General features: G+C 37.2%; 1 protein-coding gene and 2 non-coding genes across 5 annotated transcripts in view; 2 read left to right on the top strand and 1 right to left on the bottom strand.

The window, feature by feature from the left end:
* LOC138708807 (organic cation transporter protein-like) overlaps window positions 1-16,601 on the top strand; it is a 366,346-nt gene that overhangs the window by 323,037 nt on the left and 26,708 nt on the right. For all 3 annotated transcript variants that reach the window (XM_069838997.1, XM_069838998.1, XM_069838999.1), the window contains 2 exons: window positions 8,236-8,390; window positions 15,041-15,209. In XM_069838997.1, coding sequence (XP_069695098.1) covers window positions 8,236-8,390; window positions 15,041-15,209 — 324 coding nt within the window. The remainder of the gene's footprint in view (window positions 1-8,235; window positions 8,391-15,040; window positions 15,210-16,601) is intronic.
* On the top strand, window positions 6,303-6,384 carry TRNAL-UAG (transfer RNA leucine (anticodon UAG)). Its single transcript has one exon. It is a non-coding gene; the product is annotated as a tRNA-Leu (tRNA).
* On the bottom strand, window positions 11,718-11,790 carry TRNAR-ACG (transfer RNA arginine (anticodon ACG)). Its single transcript has one exon. It is a non-coding gene; the product is annotated as a tRNA-Arg (tRNA).

The raw sequence follows: 16,601 nt of genomic DNA, 5'->3' as shown, positions 1-16,601 counted from the left end.
GCTCATGTCAGTAGATTTACTGACATGTAAAAGAACTCCTGCGGGACAAAATTCCGGCACATCCGGCGACGCTGATATAACCTCTGCAGTTGTGAGCGTCGTTAAATAAAACATAACATTAACATTAACATTAACATTAACATTGAACCCGGGAGCAGCCAGTCCGAAGCTAGTTGCTCTACTAACTGACTACAAGGCCAAAGAGAAATAATTAAAAAGAAAAGAAAACAAATATAAAAAATAAAAGACACAAATAGAAATTATGATAAAAAGAACAATGTAAGGAGTGAGTGAGTGAGTGAGTGACTGAGTGACTGAGTGACTGAGTGACTGAGTGAGTGAGTGAGTGAGTGAGTGAGTGAGTGAGTGAGTGAGTGAAAAAAGAAAGGATGCTTCGGTAAAGGAATGGATAACCGCGAAAGTGGCTCAAGCGTTAGAATATTGGTCTTCCATCCAGGCGGCCCATGTGTTGGAATTCGTGGTGGAAAAAAACGTTTTTATCGAGAATACTCCCGTTTGCATATATAATTCCACCAACATACTGCCAAAGTACCTTTCAATTTGCAGTCTTACACCTTCCGCCATTGTTTCTTCGTCCTATCCCGTGATCACTTTGATAACATTTCCCTCCCCTCGAGTATGTGGTACCTAAGAGGTTACGTCCATTTTCGGGTCTCCCCCTTAAAAATTTTCTACAGCTCCTTCAGTGGAGCAGCGTAACCCGGAGTGAGACAAGTGGCCAACAGGCTTGGAGCTCACATATTCAGTTTCTTTCAGCCCCGAACCCTTTGCAAGGACGCGTTTTGCGTAGACTTACTTACTTATTGGCTTTTAAGGAACCCGGGGGTTCATTGCCGCCCTCACATAAGCCCGCCATTGATCCCTATCCTGAGCAAGATTAATCCAGTCTCTACCATCATATCCCACCTCCCTCAAATCTATTTTAATATTATCTTCCCATCTACGTCTCGGCCTCCCCAAAGGTTTTTTTTTCCCGCCGGCCTCCCAACTAACACTCTATATGCATTTCTGGATTCTCTCATACGTGCTACATGCCCTGCCCATCTCAAGAGTCTGGATTTAATGTTCCTAATTATGTCAGGCGTTGTGTAACTTTCTCCATTCTCCTGTAACTTCATCCCTCTTAGCCCCAAATATTTTCCTAAGAACCTTATTCTCAAATACCCTTTGCGTAGACTACCTTTTAAATTTCTCCTCTCACTTCTCATCTTTCAATTCAACTCAATTCACTTCACCAACATATTCTAGCTAACCTAATGTCAGAATTCACAGTCTTCTACGTACGACTGCCATAGGATGAATAAATGTATTTTTTCTTCCTACTGAAAAATTTTATATTTTGCACATAGGAGTTATTGCAGGAACAACGAAGTATTATTATTATTATTATTATTATTATTATTATTATTATTATTATTATGGTTTGGAAGTAAATCCCGAAAAGACAAAGTATATGATTATGTCTCGTGACCAGAATATTGTACAAAATGGAAATATAAAAATTGGAGATTTATCCTTCGAAGAGGTGGAAAAATTCAAATATCTTGGAGCAACAGTAACAAATATAAATGACACTCGGGAGGAAATTAAACGCAGAATAAATATGGGAAATGCGTGTTATTATTCGGTTGAGAAGCTCTTATCATCCAGTCTGCTGTCCAAAAATCTGAAAGTTAGAATTTATAAAACAGTTATATTACCAGTTCTTCTGTATGGTTGTGAAACTTGGACTCTCACTCTGAGAGAGGAACATAGGTTCAGAGTGTTTGAGAATAAGGTGCTAAGGAAAATATTTGGGGCTAAGCGGGATGAAGTTACAGGAGAATGGAGAAAGTTACACAACACAGAACTGCACGCATTGTATTCTTCACCTGACATAATTAGGAACATAAAATCCAGACGTTTGAGATGGGCAGGGCATGTAGCACGTATGGGCGAATCCAGAAATGCATATAGAGTGTTAGTTGGGAGACCGGAGGGGAAAAAGACCTTTAGGGAGGCCGAGACGTAGATGGGAGGATAATATTAAAATGGATTTGAGGGAGGTGGGGTATGATGATAGAGACTGGATTAATCTTGCACAGGATAGGGACCGCTGGCGGGCTTATGTGAGGGCGGCAATGAACCTTCGGGTTTCTTAAAAGCCATTTGTAAGTAAGTATTATTATTATTATGCCCATTTTAACTAAAACAACCTTTTACTAAATTACGGAAATTAACAGACGAATAAATGTTTTTTCTTTCATTTGTTTCACATTAATTATTGCGGTATTTTCCTACAAAATTACTGCAAATCGTGCAAAACATTTTCGTCAGTAAGACCAAAACGAAAATACTAAAATTCCTCGAAGTTGTCTCTGAAACTTCATCCTTCTTTAGAAGGAACATACACACCAAAACATAAAACAAAACCAATAACTTTACCATGATTATGCCTAAGAAATGCGAATTTATTAGCTTCCTGCGAACTGCCGTTTGAAACAGATATGCATGAAAACTGTTTTATTTTTCTTTTGTCTTTCTAAACATTAATTTATTACGTTTACTTCTCTATACGTATGACGTATAACTGCTGAGAAAATACGTTGTGAAGACGTGTACGGAGACGAACAGAAAAACCAACCATATGGCTACTTTACCGTTTCCGAGAAATGAGGTGCAGTTAGAGATATTCGTTCGGATTATATCGTTAGACAATCTCTCTTGTGAGTTGTAAATCGTACTTAATATATAGGTATTTATTTATTTCTTTCACGAAGTTCGCGGATCGATTCTGTGTAGGCTGCATTTCCTCCGCCCATTCACGCACAAGACGTCAAACCACAACCGCATCCTTCCTTCCGCTCGTGCCTTCGATTCACGTAGCCCCGGCGCTGGTCAGTAAACAAACAGCCTAACGCCAGATTCTCTACAACCAATCACATAGACTCTAGTTTGTTTGCTTTTTATCGTAGTTACGGCAACACTCAGTCCCAATGACTATTCCATACCTCGCAATGTACGTACTGTGTGTCAATTTTTCTGTGGAATCGTCTTCCAGTTCAACCGAAAGGAAAAGGGGCACAGTCTAATTGGACCATAGAAGAGAAAACACTGTTTGGAGTAGCTAGAAACGTTGTTTTCAGTTCGACCACGTACATAATAGTCCACACATGTGGAGTAACGGTTAGCGCGTCTGGCTGTGAAACCAAGTGGCCCGGGTTCGATTCCTGGTCGGGGCAAGTTACCTGGTTGAGGTTTTTCAGGGGTTTTCCCTCAACCCAACTCTCGGTGCTGGACCCCGGACTCATTTCACCGGCATTATCACCTTCATCTCATTCAGACGCTAAATAACCTAAGATGTTGACAAAGCGTCGTAAAATAACCCACTAAAAATAAAAAGATGTACATAATACTGTACACACATACAGAACAACTACTACTACTACTACTACTACTACTGTCGAAACTACTGCTGCTACTACTGCCGAAACTACTACTACTACTACTGCCGAAACTACTATAACTACTGTCGAAACTACTGCTGCTGCTGCTAATACTACTACTGCCGAAACTACTACTACTACTGAAGAAACTACTACTACTACTGTCGAAACTACTGCTGCTGCTGCTACTACTACTACTGCCGAAACTACTACTACTACTGAAGAAACTACTACTACTGTCGAAACTACTGCTGCTGCTACTACTACTACTACTGCCGAAACTACTATAACTACTGTCGAAACTACTGCTGCTGCTGCTACTACTACTACTGCCGAAACTACTACTACTACTGAAGAAACTACTACTACTGTCGAAACTACTGCTGCTACTACTACTACTACTGCTGCCGAAACTACTACTACTACTACCACTACTACTACTGTTGAAACTACTGCTACTACTACTACTACTGTCGAAACTACTACTACTACTGTTGAAACTGCTGCTGCTACTACTACTGCTGTCGAAACTACTGCTGCTACTACTACTTCTACTGCCGAAACTACTACTACTGTTGAAACTACTGCTGCTGCTACTACTGCTGCTGCTACTGCCGAAACTACTACTACTACTGTCGAAACTACTGCTGCTACTACTACTACTACTGCCGAAACTACTACTACCACCACTACGTACACAATACTACTACTGCTATTACTACTACTACTACTACTAGTATCGGTACTACTACTACTACTACTACTACTACTACTAGCACTACCACTACCACTAATAATAATAATAGGCCTAATACTTCCGCATTTCTTGTCTGCCGTCATTTAAGTTAAAACATGATTTCGCAGGCTAATTAAATTCTAACTGCTATTCATTTTCCTTAAATTACGTATTATAATAATGAATATAAAGTCCCTTGATCACGTCACTTTCATTTGCAGTAAACATAATTCAAACACAACCAATTAGCCTATATGACTACAATACATTGATTACAGCGTAACTTACTGGAAGCATGTGCAGGGTTGTACCGTGGTCCATCCAGCTGCCAGTACACATGGGATCCTTGATTAATAACTCAATTACACTAGTCAAAAATCTATAAAAACACCAACTTGAAGCTGAAAACACACAATACTTGCAGTTTATCAACCTCTCTTTCTTGGAACGGTAAAAACGCCTACGTTCAACTCACAGTAAAAGCCTCCTGGGCTGCACTGATTGATGCTTTCTATAAGCGGGGGTTGATAATATGCTAGCGCTCGAAGACTACTCTGGCAAACTGGGGTACTAAGCACGAATTAGCGCTGGTCTCTGCCTAGAATTGCATGGAATTGCCTAGAAAATAGTGTCGATCTCATGGAGTCACTGTTGACATAAAGACGAACACCGAAATACGTTAAAATTATGTAATTACATTAAATAGATCATATGATTTATATCATGTAATTATTTTCTGAAATGAAGTTATGCCGTGCTGTCAATAGGACGGTTGTACACATTTAGCATTCCCGTAACATGACAAGTATCTTCTAACTATCGATCGAACCTAGGAAACCGATAGAAATTTCTGAAACTGTACGCATAAACTTCTATATCGTCCTTGTTCTGCAATAACTCCTATGTACAAAATATAAAATTTTTCAGTAGGAAGAAAAAAACACATTTATTCATCCTATGGCAGCCGTACATAGGAGGCCGTGAATTCTTACATTTTCGAAAGAAAGAAATATAATTACATATAGGAGATTTTATTATTTTTTTGAATTGAAGTCATACCGTACGGTTATACCGTAGGACGATTGTACACATTTAGCATTCCCATAACTATATGATAAGTATCTTCTATCGATCGAACCTGGGAAACCGATAGAAATTCCTGAGACTGTACGCATAAACTTCTATATCGTCGTTGTTCTGCAATAACTCCTATGTGCAAAATATAAAAATTGTCAGTAGAAAGAAAAAACATTTATTCATCCTATGCCAGCCGTACATAGGACATTGTGAATTCTTACATTTTCGAAAGAAATAATAGTAATATACGTTACAAGAGCGGTATGTTGACGTTTTCATGGTCAAGGAAAAGATTGAAAAAGCGAAACGTAGTTGACGCCAACTTTGGAACACCAAAATATCTTTCGTCAACATTGTTGCTGTAAAATGTTTTCTGTGTTTACTATACTCCAGCAGGCCGTGATATACGTCTGTCTTTTTTCCCCCCAGTCTATAAATGCGAACTTAAAACAAACGGTAAGGTTATGTAATGATTTATTTTTCATTTTAATATTTTAACAATATTATTTATATAACATATTGCAGTAATAACATCGGCATCTGGAATCTCGTTGATTTTTTCACGGCTTCCTTAATGTTACTTGTATCAGGAATGCAATAAGTTTCGTGGAGTAGTAGACTTTACTTAATTTTTGCAAATATTTAAAAACAATAATTAACATTGCAATTTAGGTGAAATTTCAGTGGTAAGTTTCCAATTTATAATTATTACTATGTTAAACGTCTCTAAAAATAATATGTTAAAAGCTTAAAGCAGTAAAATGAATGTGGCGCTTAAGCGGTAAGAAGAGGGAAATTGTTATGTGTGTTAACGTTGGGAATACTGAATGTGGTATTTCACACTTACCGCGTATTGGTTCTGTGCGGAAAACAAGCAAATACGCACGATCTCGCACAAATATAATTACATATAGATTTTATTATTTGCTGTATCACTATTTAAATTATTTGATAGAGCAAAAATCTGAAAATCGGTAATTATGTCACATAGGAGTTATTGCAGGAAAAACGACAATATAAAATATAGTGGTGTTGGGGCATGTGGTAGCGTGGCCGAGCGGTCTAAGGCGCTGGTTTTAGGCACCAGTCTCTTCGGAGGCGTGGGTTCGAATCCCACCGCTGCCATTACATTTTTATATTAAAATCCAGTAACATAACATGTCCAAACAAAAATAATAACTTGTCATTGATATTTCTATCACTCGATTCAAAATATCAAGAGCTTCTTTCTGAAAATTGTTTGGTATGAAGGATTTCTTGTTATATTTTATGAATCAATTTATCCGAAATTATGCACGTATAGTGTAATAATTTTAGTAAAAATAAGTAGGTCTTTATTTGAAATAAAAAAACAAAGAATGGCGATGAACTCAAAACCCATTCAAATGACTAGTATTTAAAGTTTGTTCCTTGCCTAAGATACAGAGGGAAATGTAATATCCGAGTACCTAGCATGTGTGCAAACTCGTGTAGTCTACATCAGAGGAATTAATTGTTGCCTATTATGCAAAATAATTCATACTTTTGCTAATATTCTAAGTTTACAGCGCATCAAGTGACAGGGAATCAAAACTCCTGCTTTATTTGACGTTAAAAACTGGTCATTAAGTGAATTTCCAGCCGAATAAATAAAGAATTTTCAACATTTGCTATAGAGGTTAGTAATCTCCTAAAGATCTTCTACATTTGAGTTAATAATAAATTGTTGCTAGCATCATTCGTTTTGAAATAAAGAAAGAGAGAAATAAAGTGTTAATTCTATATAAATCACTCTGTAGCCTATATTCGTTCACCACAGATATTGTCGCACCATCGGATCTGCGCCCCTTCAGCGCTGTCGTCGTTCTTGGAAAAGTTAACGCCTCTACTCACCCCATTCCAACCGTTTCTCTCCCACTACGTCAAACAGCAGGCCACGAACCTTGCCGAATAGGGATGTTGCCAAACTTCCGCCAAACAGTGTCATGTCTCTTGAATATTGCTTATAATAACGTAAGGTTAATTATTACTTATTCATAATTTAATTTAAGTAGGTCTAATGACGCTGATTGACTTACGATTGTTTGCAGATAATTATATTACTACAGTGGATATTTACTGGTTAAATTGAAATTACATCAGAAACATTATCGCTTTGCCAGCATTTTTTAACAGTATAATGTGGATGTATCCATGTTTCGTCTAAATACACAATCTACTTTCCTTCTCTGCGAAATTTCGCAATTTTTCTTAAATAATTGGCCCTCCATGCTACAATATCATTTCTTTCAATCAAAATACATCTTGTATTTCTACAGTTTTTAAATCTAAATCCCATGTCTCGAATCACTTTCCGTAGCGTTTCTCTCCCTCCTTGGAAATTTATTGCTTCTCTCGCAACCTTCAATAATTTCTCCAATGTCGGAACTTCTTTCTGCATCGTATAAAATTCTTGTATATTTCTTCTTAAAATACATCTGTCCATATCATCTACAAGAATTAAAGGTTCCCTTGGTCTGTTCTTCCCTGGTGATTCTAGCTTTTCATCTCCTGCACAGACTCCGTCTCTCCTGATTTTCTTTGCATGATTTATAGGAAACAGATATTGACCTGTTTGTTTCTCTTCATCGCAAAATGTTATTACTTACTTGCTGAATAATATTTCTTTCACCGCTCCGTGCTACAGTATTCATGTTGAGTTGACAACACTGGACTGTAAGTGCAAATAAACTGTCCCTCAAGAAGGCTCAAAATTGTGAGTAGTGGGGGAGAGAAAGGGAGAGGCATAGAAAAGAGAGAAATAGGAATACAGGGAGAGAAATGAATTGCCGAGGCTGAAAAGGAATTAAGGTTCAGTTCGCATATCTCACGGGGGCACAGATCCGATGGTGGGACTATACTACGTTTTTGTGCGATTACAGTAAACAAATAAGAGACTGCTATTACAGAGTCCACAAATCACAAAATGGCAGTCAAGCATGACTTTCTTTGTTGCAGGTTCGGGCGCAAGCGCACTCTGATGGGGTCGCTGGTGCTGCAGATCTGCATCGCAGTGATCATGGCCTTCTCGCCCTGGTTCGAACTCTACCTGGTGCTCAGGTGCTGTCTAGGCTTCATCTCTGTCGGTGTCGTCTTCAGCGGCTTTGTCTTATGTAAGGCTTATACAGGGACATCAGTTTATTTTTACTTCAATTTTTACTGTACCTCAGTTTTTGAATGTACTTCACTCCCTTCTACTAATGAAGTTCCAACTGTCCTCCAGACAGAACCAAGGCCGCATATAGTAAACAGCACTGAGTTAGTGAGTATAATACGTTCCAGAAATATGTTCGCGTTTTCCAGTGACGAAAGAGCTTTCAATATTGAATCATATTTTCGCACAGGTACCATCCGTTTGACTACGTCGCATCCCGATTTCCCCCACCTGCTTCTGCACGCCCCTCTGTAAAAGCTGGGCTGTCTTAGCTCTTTTCTGAAAACATTAATTTCTGTTAGGAATTGGACGTTTACGTAATATTATACAACTGTTTAAAATAACTTAAATAAAAGGGCTTCGTTAAGTAATTAACTGTCACGTGATTTCCCCCCCCCCCTTTCTACGATCCTGCGGCATGACCACTTGGACGGACAGTAGATAGCATGTCTGAGTAATTTTATCTGTGAGCGTCGGACAGAAGTGAAGATTGAATTTACAGTACGTAGAGTAGGTACAGAATTATTTCAACATGAGTTACTAGTACGAAGGACGAAACTGGCAATTAGAATTAGATGCAATAGTCTATAGTGCGACAATATGCACAAAAGAACTGAAGCATGTATCGAAATGAACGGCCACCATTTTCAAAATTGTGTTTAAATATTCATATTATGATTATTTTTCAATTTAACTTCTTTCTCTATATTGTATGCTAATGTGCTGTAGACAGTATAATATACACTGCATAATGAATACGTTCGCATGGATAACTCACTTCGTGAGTAAAAACACTTATTCTTAATACAGTACTGTACTTTGATTAAAGAAAAACCTAATGAAAATTATCAAACTCAAAATCGCGATATTTCCTAGTTTACGTAAATGGATGAACTACTTTTCTTCCTTCCTATACCTAGTAGAGTGATTTGTGTTTTACGCCAGTATCATCGAACTCCAGTCTTGGAGGGGGGAGCAAGCGGTGTTTCCGGTTCTCTAAAGGTATAGACAGGTTAATATTAAAAATGTTAGTAAAAATAAAATGATGTCCCTGAACAACTCTCTCTCTCTCTCTCCTACAGCGATCGCTTTTGTGAGCCTCAAGAATCAGAGCCAGAATTCATGATGGCCAGTATTGAAAAAGAATAGGCGTGGAATAAGTTCGATTGGCATGTTTTCAATAAACAAGGAGCCCTATTAACTTTCCTGGTCCATTTTAACGTTACGTCCACGCTTCTTATACAATAGTGATGCCAGTTTCGGTCTGTTAAAAAATTCGATTAAATATCTGTCATCTTCAAACAGTGTTAAAGAAAACATCATGGAGTTGGATATGATGTTCCTATGAGGAAAGTAAACTTATTAGAAACAAAAGCAAAACGATAGGCCCATAGCAACGCGTTTATTATTTTTTATGAATGATAGTAGTTAGCATATTGCAATCCTTTTAAATATTATGCCCTCGCCTAAATTGGTAACAAAATTGAATAGTTCATCATATTTTACTATTTCACTATATGATCTATAAATAGAAGATGATGCTGCAAAAGAATGTATTTAGACATTTTCGTGGAAATGCAGCCACTGTGACAATTACAGAGGTATTAGGTCTTTTAAACCACACCTGTGGAGTAACGGTGAGCACGTCTGGCCGTGAAACCAGGTGACCAGGGTTCGAATCCCGGTCGGGGTAAGTTACCTGGTTGAGGCTTTTTCCGGGGTTTTCTCTCAATCCAGTACGAGCAAATGCTGGGTAACTTTCCGTGCTGGACCACGGACTCATTTTACCGGCATTATCACCATTTCATTCAGACGCTAAATAACCTAGATGTTGATACAGCGTCGTAAAATAACCCAATAAAAAAGGGTCTTTTAAATTCGGGATAAAAAATTTACACAAAACTTTAGAATGAAGATTCCATACATTTTGTGAAAACAAATTAATAAAATAACAAAATGGATTCCACAAAGTAAGATCATGTGATAATGGATATTTTAAAGCAAAAATTAATTAAAAACAAAGAGAGATTAATAAAGACACACGTTTGATATTGATTGATTTAAGAAAGAAGTTTGACAAAATTAACAGGCACAAATTATCTTACATTCTGAAAGAAGATAATGATTCAAACCAATTAATAAATGCAATTTATAAATTATATAGCTACTGAGAAAATTATATTTCAATTTGTACAGGAAACAGTTAAACTGAATGGAAATCAATTACTCAAGACATCCGCCAAGTTTGTATTCTGTCTCTATTACTATTTACTATATAATTATATGATCAGAAAATTAAAAATAACAGAAAATGGTAATTTGAGTATCAATAGAAATTTAAAGTTTGATACTCGTATGTTGCTGTTAGCAGAGGTTTTGATATTGTTGAAGGTGGCCTCCAACATTCTGTTTTTTTTATTGGGTTATTTTACGACGCTGTATCAACATCTAGGTTATTTAGCATCTGAATGAAATGAAGGTGATAATGCCGGTGAAATGAGTCCGGGGTCCAGCACCGAAAGTTACCCAGCATTTTCTCGTATTGGGTTGAGGGAAAACCCCGGAAAAAACCTCAACCAGGCAACTTGCCCCGACCGGGATTCGAACCCGGGCCACCTGGTTTCGCGCTGACCGTTACTCCACAGGTGTGGGGATTCTGTTTTTCAACGACAGAGTATAGTAATATGGGATTTCAGTTAATGAGACTAAAGTAATGAGTTTCACAGGAGAATTTCATATCAGCAGCAAAATCTGTAAAACAAGTCTCATGTTTGATATATATATATATATATATATATATATATATATATATAAGTTATCATATTATAAGCTATGAAAAGGAGAAAGATATCTACAAAGCTGAATTGTTTTATTTATCCACGAATATTATTAATAACTTTCAAAACTTCTCATGCCGAAAAATATACAAGAATCAAAGCCTACAAAATATTGGCGAGACCTATTCTCATGTATGAAATTGTAGTGTCGACCGTACGTAAATGTGACATACACGAATAACTGCAAATGAAATGAAATTTAAAAAAAATCTGCGGGTTATATCAAATTATGTAACAATTTTTTTAAATAAAAATTGATCTTATTTTAAAGAAAAATTCAGAGAGAGATGGGAATCTCATGTACTGAGAATGCCACATCAAATAATGAACAGGTCACTAGGACTAAAAAATGATAGGATGATGAAGAGAAAGAAACGTTGAATACATACATGTAAATAACACTCACAATACTAGCTAAATAACAAAGATGTACAAAAAAATTCGGAGATCGACCCTGCCAGGATTCGAACCTGGAATCTTCTGATCCGTAGTCAGACGCGTTATCCATTGCGCCACAGGGCCTCACGCTGCAATATTTCCATTCTTATGTAATTATAATTCATATAACAGAACAAATAATCCAGTAAATTGAAAAGACAATGAATTTGAGATACAACGCTTCTTTCCCTATGCAATCTTCTGACGTGACATTGAATCTGTTCTTCAAGCCATACATTTAAGCGGATTTACCTCAGCCTACTTAAGTAGATGTACATAATAATATGGTAGTCAAATAACACGGCTTTCGTCAACAAAATTAAATTTACTTTGTTTCTTAGAAGTGACACAAGGTTCGTCTCTGTCCAGCAGTTACTAGAAATTCCAATAGATGTCACTCCTGAACTAGTTACATCCATTGTTGTCTTGGCTACGTTGTAATGATTGTATTCAAGAAATTCAATTAAAACTAAACTCAATTACGCTATTTATACACATTAATACTAAAGTTTCGACGGTGATAATAATTATTATAAAGTTATGATTCATACAGAGAGTAGCTCACTCTTTTCAACGATCAAATAGGCCGTCCGTTTGTATTACAGAATAAAAGGGCTCAGAATGAAGCAATCCTGGTTAAATCCGTTATTAAAAAGATACTGGAGGATAGCTGGACTATGCTGCAAGTTTTTAATTGTAAACTAGGCCTACTTCGTGGTACTGAAATTTAATGAAACAGATCGTGTTCCCCATTTAATTTCCCTGTTGCTAAGAATAATAGAAAAACAAAACAATAACTACAAAAATCTGAATCAGAAACATATGAATATCACTTCATGTCAAAGCCATCTGTATTTGAGGAGCATAGTATCAAATGCGATTTCGAGATATCGATTGTCTCTCATAGAATTTTGTATGCTGAATGCGATTGTGGAACTGTTTGGGTTCAAAAACGGACAGAACAGAGCGAAAATAGCACTTAATTGTGCGCTTTAGAATCAAAATGTAGACAACTCCACTGTGGCTTGGTTTAAAATTAGGACAATTCCTTCAGTAGCCAATGAGAAGCCCACATTTGTACCACCTTTCCCATCACGCATTGCGAATCCAACATGACTGATTGTTTATATAATCGATTTGTGGATGAATAAGTACTGATTTATGTAAATTTGCTTTAAAACCGAGTTAGAAGAGACTTAGATTCAAAAGTAGACAATTTCACTTTAAATAAGGCTTCATTTGGTTTCAAAAACAGACAACTCCATGACTGAGTTTCAGAAATGGACAACTCCACTTTTTAAACTTAAATTGTGACCTGAATATTAATTTTAATCACATTTTGAGACTGAAAAAATGTTTCTATGAACCATGAGAATGTTTACAAAAAATATACGCATAAGCTTAACGGTGACATTGGTTTCCAAGGATCTAATTTTTCGCCTCTTCTGTGAAAAAAGCAAAAGTGGAATCGTCCAACTTTGATACCAAGCTCCTCATTTAAAGTAGCTCTGTTTCCACTACACACTGAAACGAATTTACACTCTCGTGAACACCCTGTATTCTCGTTTTCGTTCGATTTCCGACATGTCACCTTTTATAAATCTTTCTACCCTTAGCCACCCCTCTTATTGTATTTCGCCGGTCGCGATGGTATTTTTTCTCTGAATTTTTTGGGCGTGCTTGACATTTTCACTACTAATCGTACAAACTGGGTCTTGTAATTGTCGTAACTTAACCCGCAGATAAATTGTATTATTATCTACTGATAGCGTTGTCTTTAAGTTACAGAACGAGATACTGCTCGCTTCCGTATCTCAAGTCACACTCACGCAATCGGCCCTGACTTATACCGCGGCGCCACGCTGAGATCGTTAAAGACGGCCATTTTCGCAGCCCCCCCCCCCGGCCCTTTCGCTTTTGGTACAAACGTATAAACACTGTTAATAAGTGATATCTGTCTTCTACCCAACTATAAATAAATCATTAACGTAGCTATTGAAGTTTCTATACAATAAGTGTTTTAAATTTTGTACGTTTGGGACGTCTTTAGGTACCCCTCACCCAAACACGGGGAGGCATGTAGTTCTACGTCAAAAATTGAAGGTCACGTGAACACAAATTTAAATTTAAGATCTGCCATCTTTTATTTTCGCGTCTTTCTGGAAACCAATTACAATTATCTACTTGGAAAAGTGGCATTTAGGCTTATTGCTTTCTGTACCATTTGAAACTAAAAGCTATAACTATTGACTTTATTGTAATAAAGAGTGGGCCAATAAAAAGACACAAAATTAGAAATATTCCATTTTCGGAAATACATAACATTAATTTATAATGATTACACTGTTGGAAAGAGTAGAATTTAAAGATGAGCAGGAATTTTTATTACGTTTTTTGAGGCTCAATTATAATCTTATGGAGGTCAATATACAATGATGCGAAAAAATGTAGTTTTTGAAGACAATGTATTACTTCAAAATACAGAAACTGAATGTTGGTAAAATTAATAATAATTAATGATCTTTCAAATAATCAAAATTAAAACTGATGTTCTATGTGACCACCATTTGTCCGCATGACCATTCGTAGGCGTCTTCTCCATTGGCCAATAGCACTGGATATCTGTCTTTCATCAAGCCGGTCCCAACATTCAAGAAGGCGTTGTCTTAAATGTTCAATATTACGAATTCTTGTTTTGTAGTTGACTCCATACGAAATAGTCCATAGGATTAAGATCTAGTTTGAAACTCCAGCGGAAACCACCAGAGAATCTGAGAAATGCGATCTTTCACGCAATAATCGCTCAGAAGGGATATCATGTCCGTATCTTGCTAATCAATCTTTCTACACTTGTAACAGAACATTCTCGTTGAGCGTAGTTCCTTACAATTTGACGGGCAGATAAATTATCATATTGATGCAAATGTTTAACGAAAATCTTGTCTTCGTTCGTCAAGCAACCCATTACTCACAAAATGAGAACTCAAAACAGAAGAAAACAAATGATGATAGCATAACAAACGGCTTGGCCTGCTGAACTCGTAAGACCATAATGCTTAGTTCGGCATAAACGATCGATTTTGCACTGTCTTACAAAAAATAAAAAATAATGTTTAATAAATAGTAAAAAATTAAATATTACAGTACCTTTCCCGGTTTACAAGGACTGTGAAATTTGCCTGTGAAATAAACTTTCAAGTGAAATCATTAGCTACTGGAACATAACCATTTAAATTGTGTGCCTTTTTTTGGTCCACTGTGTATATTGCTAAGTTTTCCTTTACTGTTTTAATTTAGAGGAGTGCTTGACAGTTTATGTTTGTATCTGTAACAGGCATGGAGCTGGTAGGGGGCAAGTGGAGGACCATATCAGGAGTTTCGTACTTGTTCCCCGTTCCCCTGAGCTACATCACCATCGCCGGGATTGCCTACTTCATCAGGGGATGGTCACAACTGCAGCTCGCCATCACGTTGCCCTCTGTACTGCTCTTTGGATTGTGGTGGTGAGTTTTTATTGCCACATTCGAGTGCCCGTCCACTATTCAACCTCGATACATCTCCATAGCTTCCGTTTTTCTTGCTTATGGTCTCAAGTGATGTCCTGGAGAGACATCTGTAATCTCAATCGATCGTTCTCCTCTTTCCTAAAATATCTCCTACAATTAAAGAACTTCACTTTCCTCTTCAGAACAAAAACAGGAACAACGAAAGGCAGATCATTATTTAACTTCATTTTCCAGCTGCAGAAGGTATTTGGAGACGACGGGAGGATAATTCGGCAGTAATAAAGCAGGGGACGCCTTAGCACTCTGAAGAAACTGTACCCACAGTCGCCTTATTTACGGTACCCCAGTAGCGGACTGTGGGTTTGAAAGTTGAGGAGGCCAAGACGTGAATGATGAGAATATAAAAATATAAGGCCTGTGACGTACCTCAGTACTAAGCGCAGAATTTATAGATTTTAAGAAATTAAAATTAGGTTTTTCAATTTATGTTTTAGGATTTTAAATCTTATGTTTAGGAATTTATATGATTTTACGGGATAAAAAAATAAAAATAAACAACATACTGTTAATATATTACAACGGCTTGGTAAAGATTGCCACTCTTTGGGACACTTTAAGTCCTAACCTACGAATTAGGTATTTTTAGGTCATATTACATTTAAGAATGTTACTATTTGCTACATAAAACGAACAAGAAAAACAATATTTCGAGAGTAACGAGATAGCAACAAAATTGATTCGAACCTAAGAATCCGGGGCTTTCTCATTACTATTACATAGTCTAATTTTACAGAAAATTAACTGGACGAGTCCACACCTGTGGAGTAACGGTTAGCACGTCTAGCCGCGAAACCAGGTGGCCCGGGTTCGATTCCCGGTCGGGGCAAGTTACCTGGTTGAGGTTTTTTCCGGGGTTTTCCCTCAACCCAATATGAGCAAATGCTGGGTAACTTTCGGTGCTGGATCCCGGATTCATTTCACCGGCATTATCACCATCTCATTCAGACGCTAAATAACCTGAGATGTTGACGATCCTCTTTCTTCGCAAACCGATCAAATAGGTCACAGCATACCGAATAACTGCTGCTAGAAGAAGCTAGAGACAAATCTGCATTTGTTTCTAAATTCTCGATATATTTAAAATACTGTATAAGTAAATACATCTCATAACACAAAAGAATAAAATAACAAGAACACCCGCAAACAAGAGAAAATCTAACAACATAAATTAAAACCTTTACGCAGGGAGAGAAAATTAACAACACGTGACTAAATTTTCTAAAACCAAGAAGAGAGAAAGAGAGAGAGAGCTTCCCAATACAGCCGAAACCAGCCCTGACTATAAGCAGTATTTACAATTTGTCAGCGGTGGGTAGGACGTCTCCAAAT

This window comes from Periplaneta americana, chromosome 11 (assembly GCF_040183065.1).
Source record: "Periplaneta americana isolate PAMFEO1 chromosome 11, P.americana_PAMFEO1_priV1, whole genome shotgun sequence".
In the NCBI taxonomy this organism is placed as follows: Eukaryota; Metazoa; Arthropoda; class Insecta; order Blattodea; family Blattidae; genus Periplaneta; species Periplaneta americana.
This window is presented reverse-complemented; position numbering and strand designations above follow the sequence as displayed.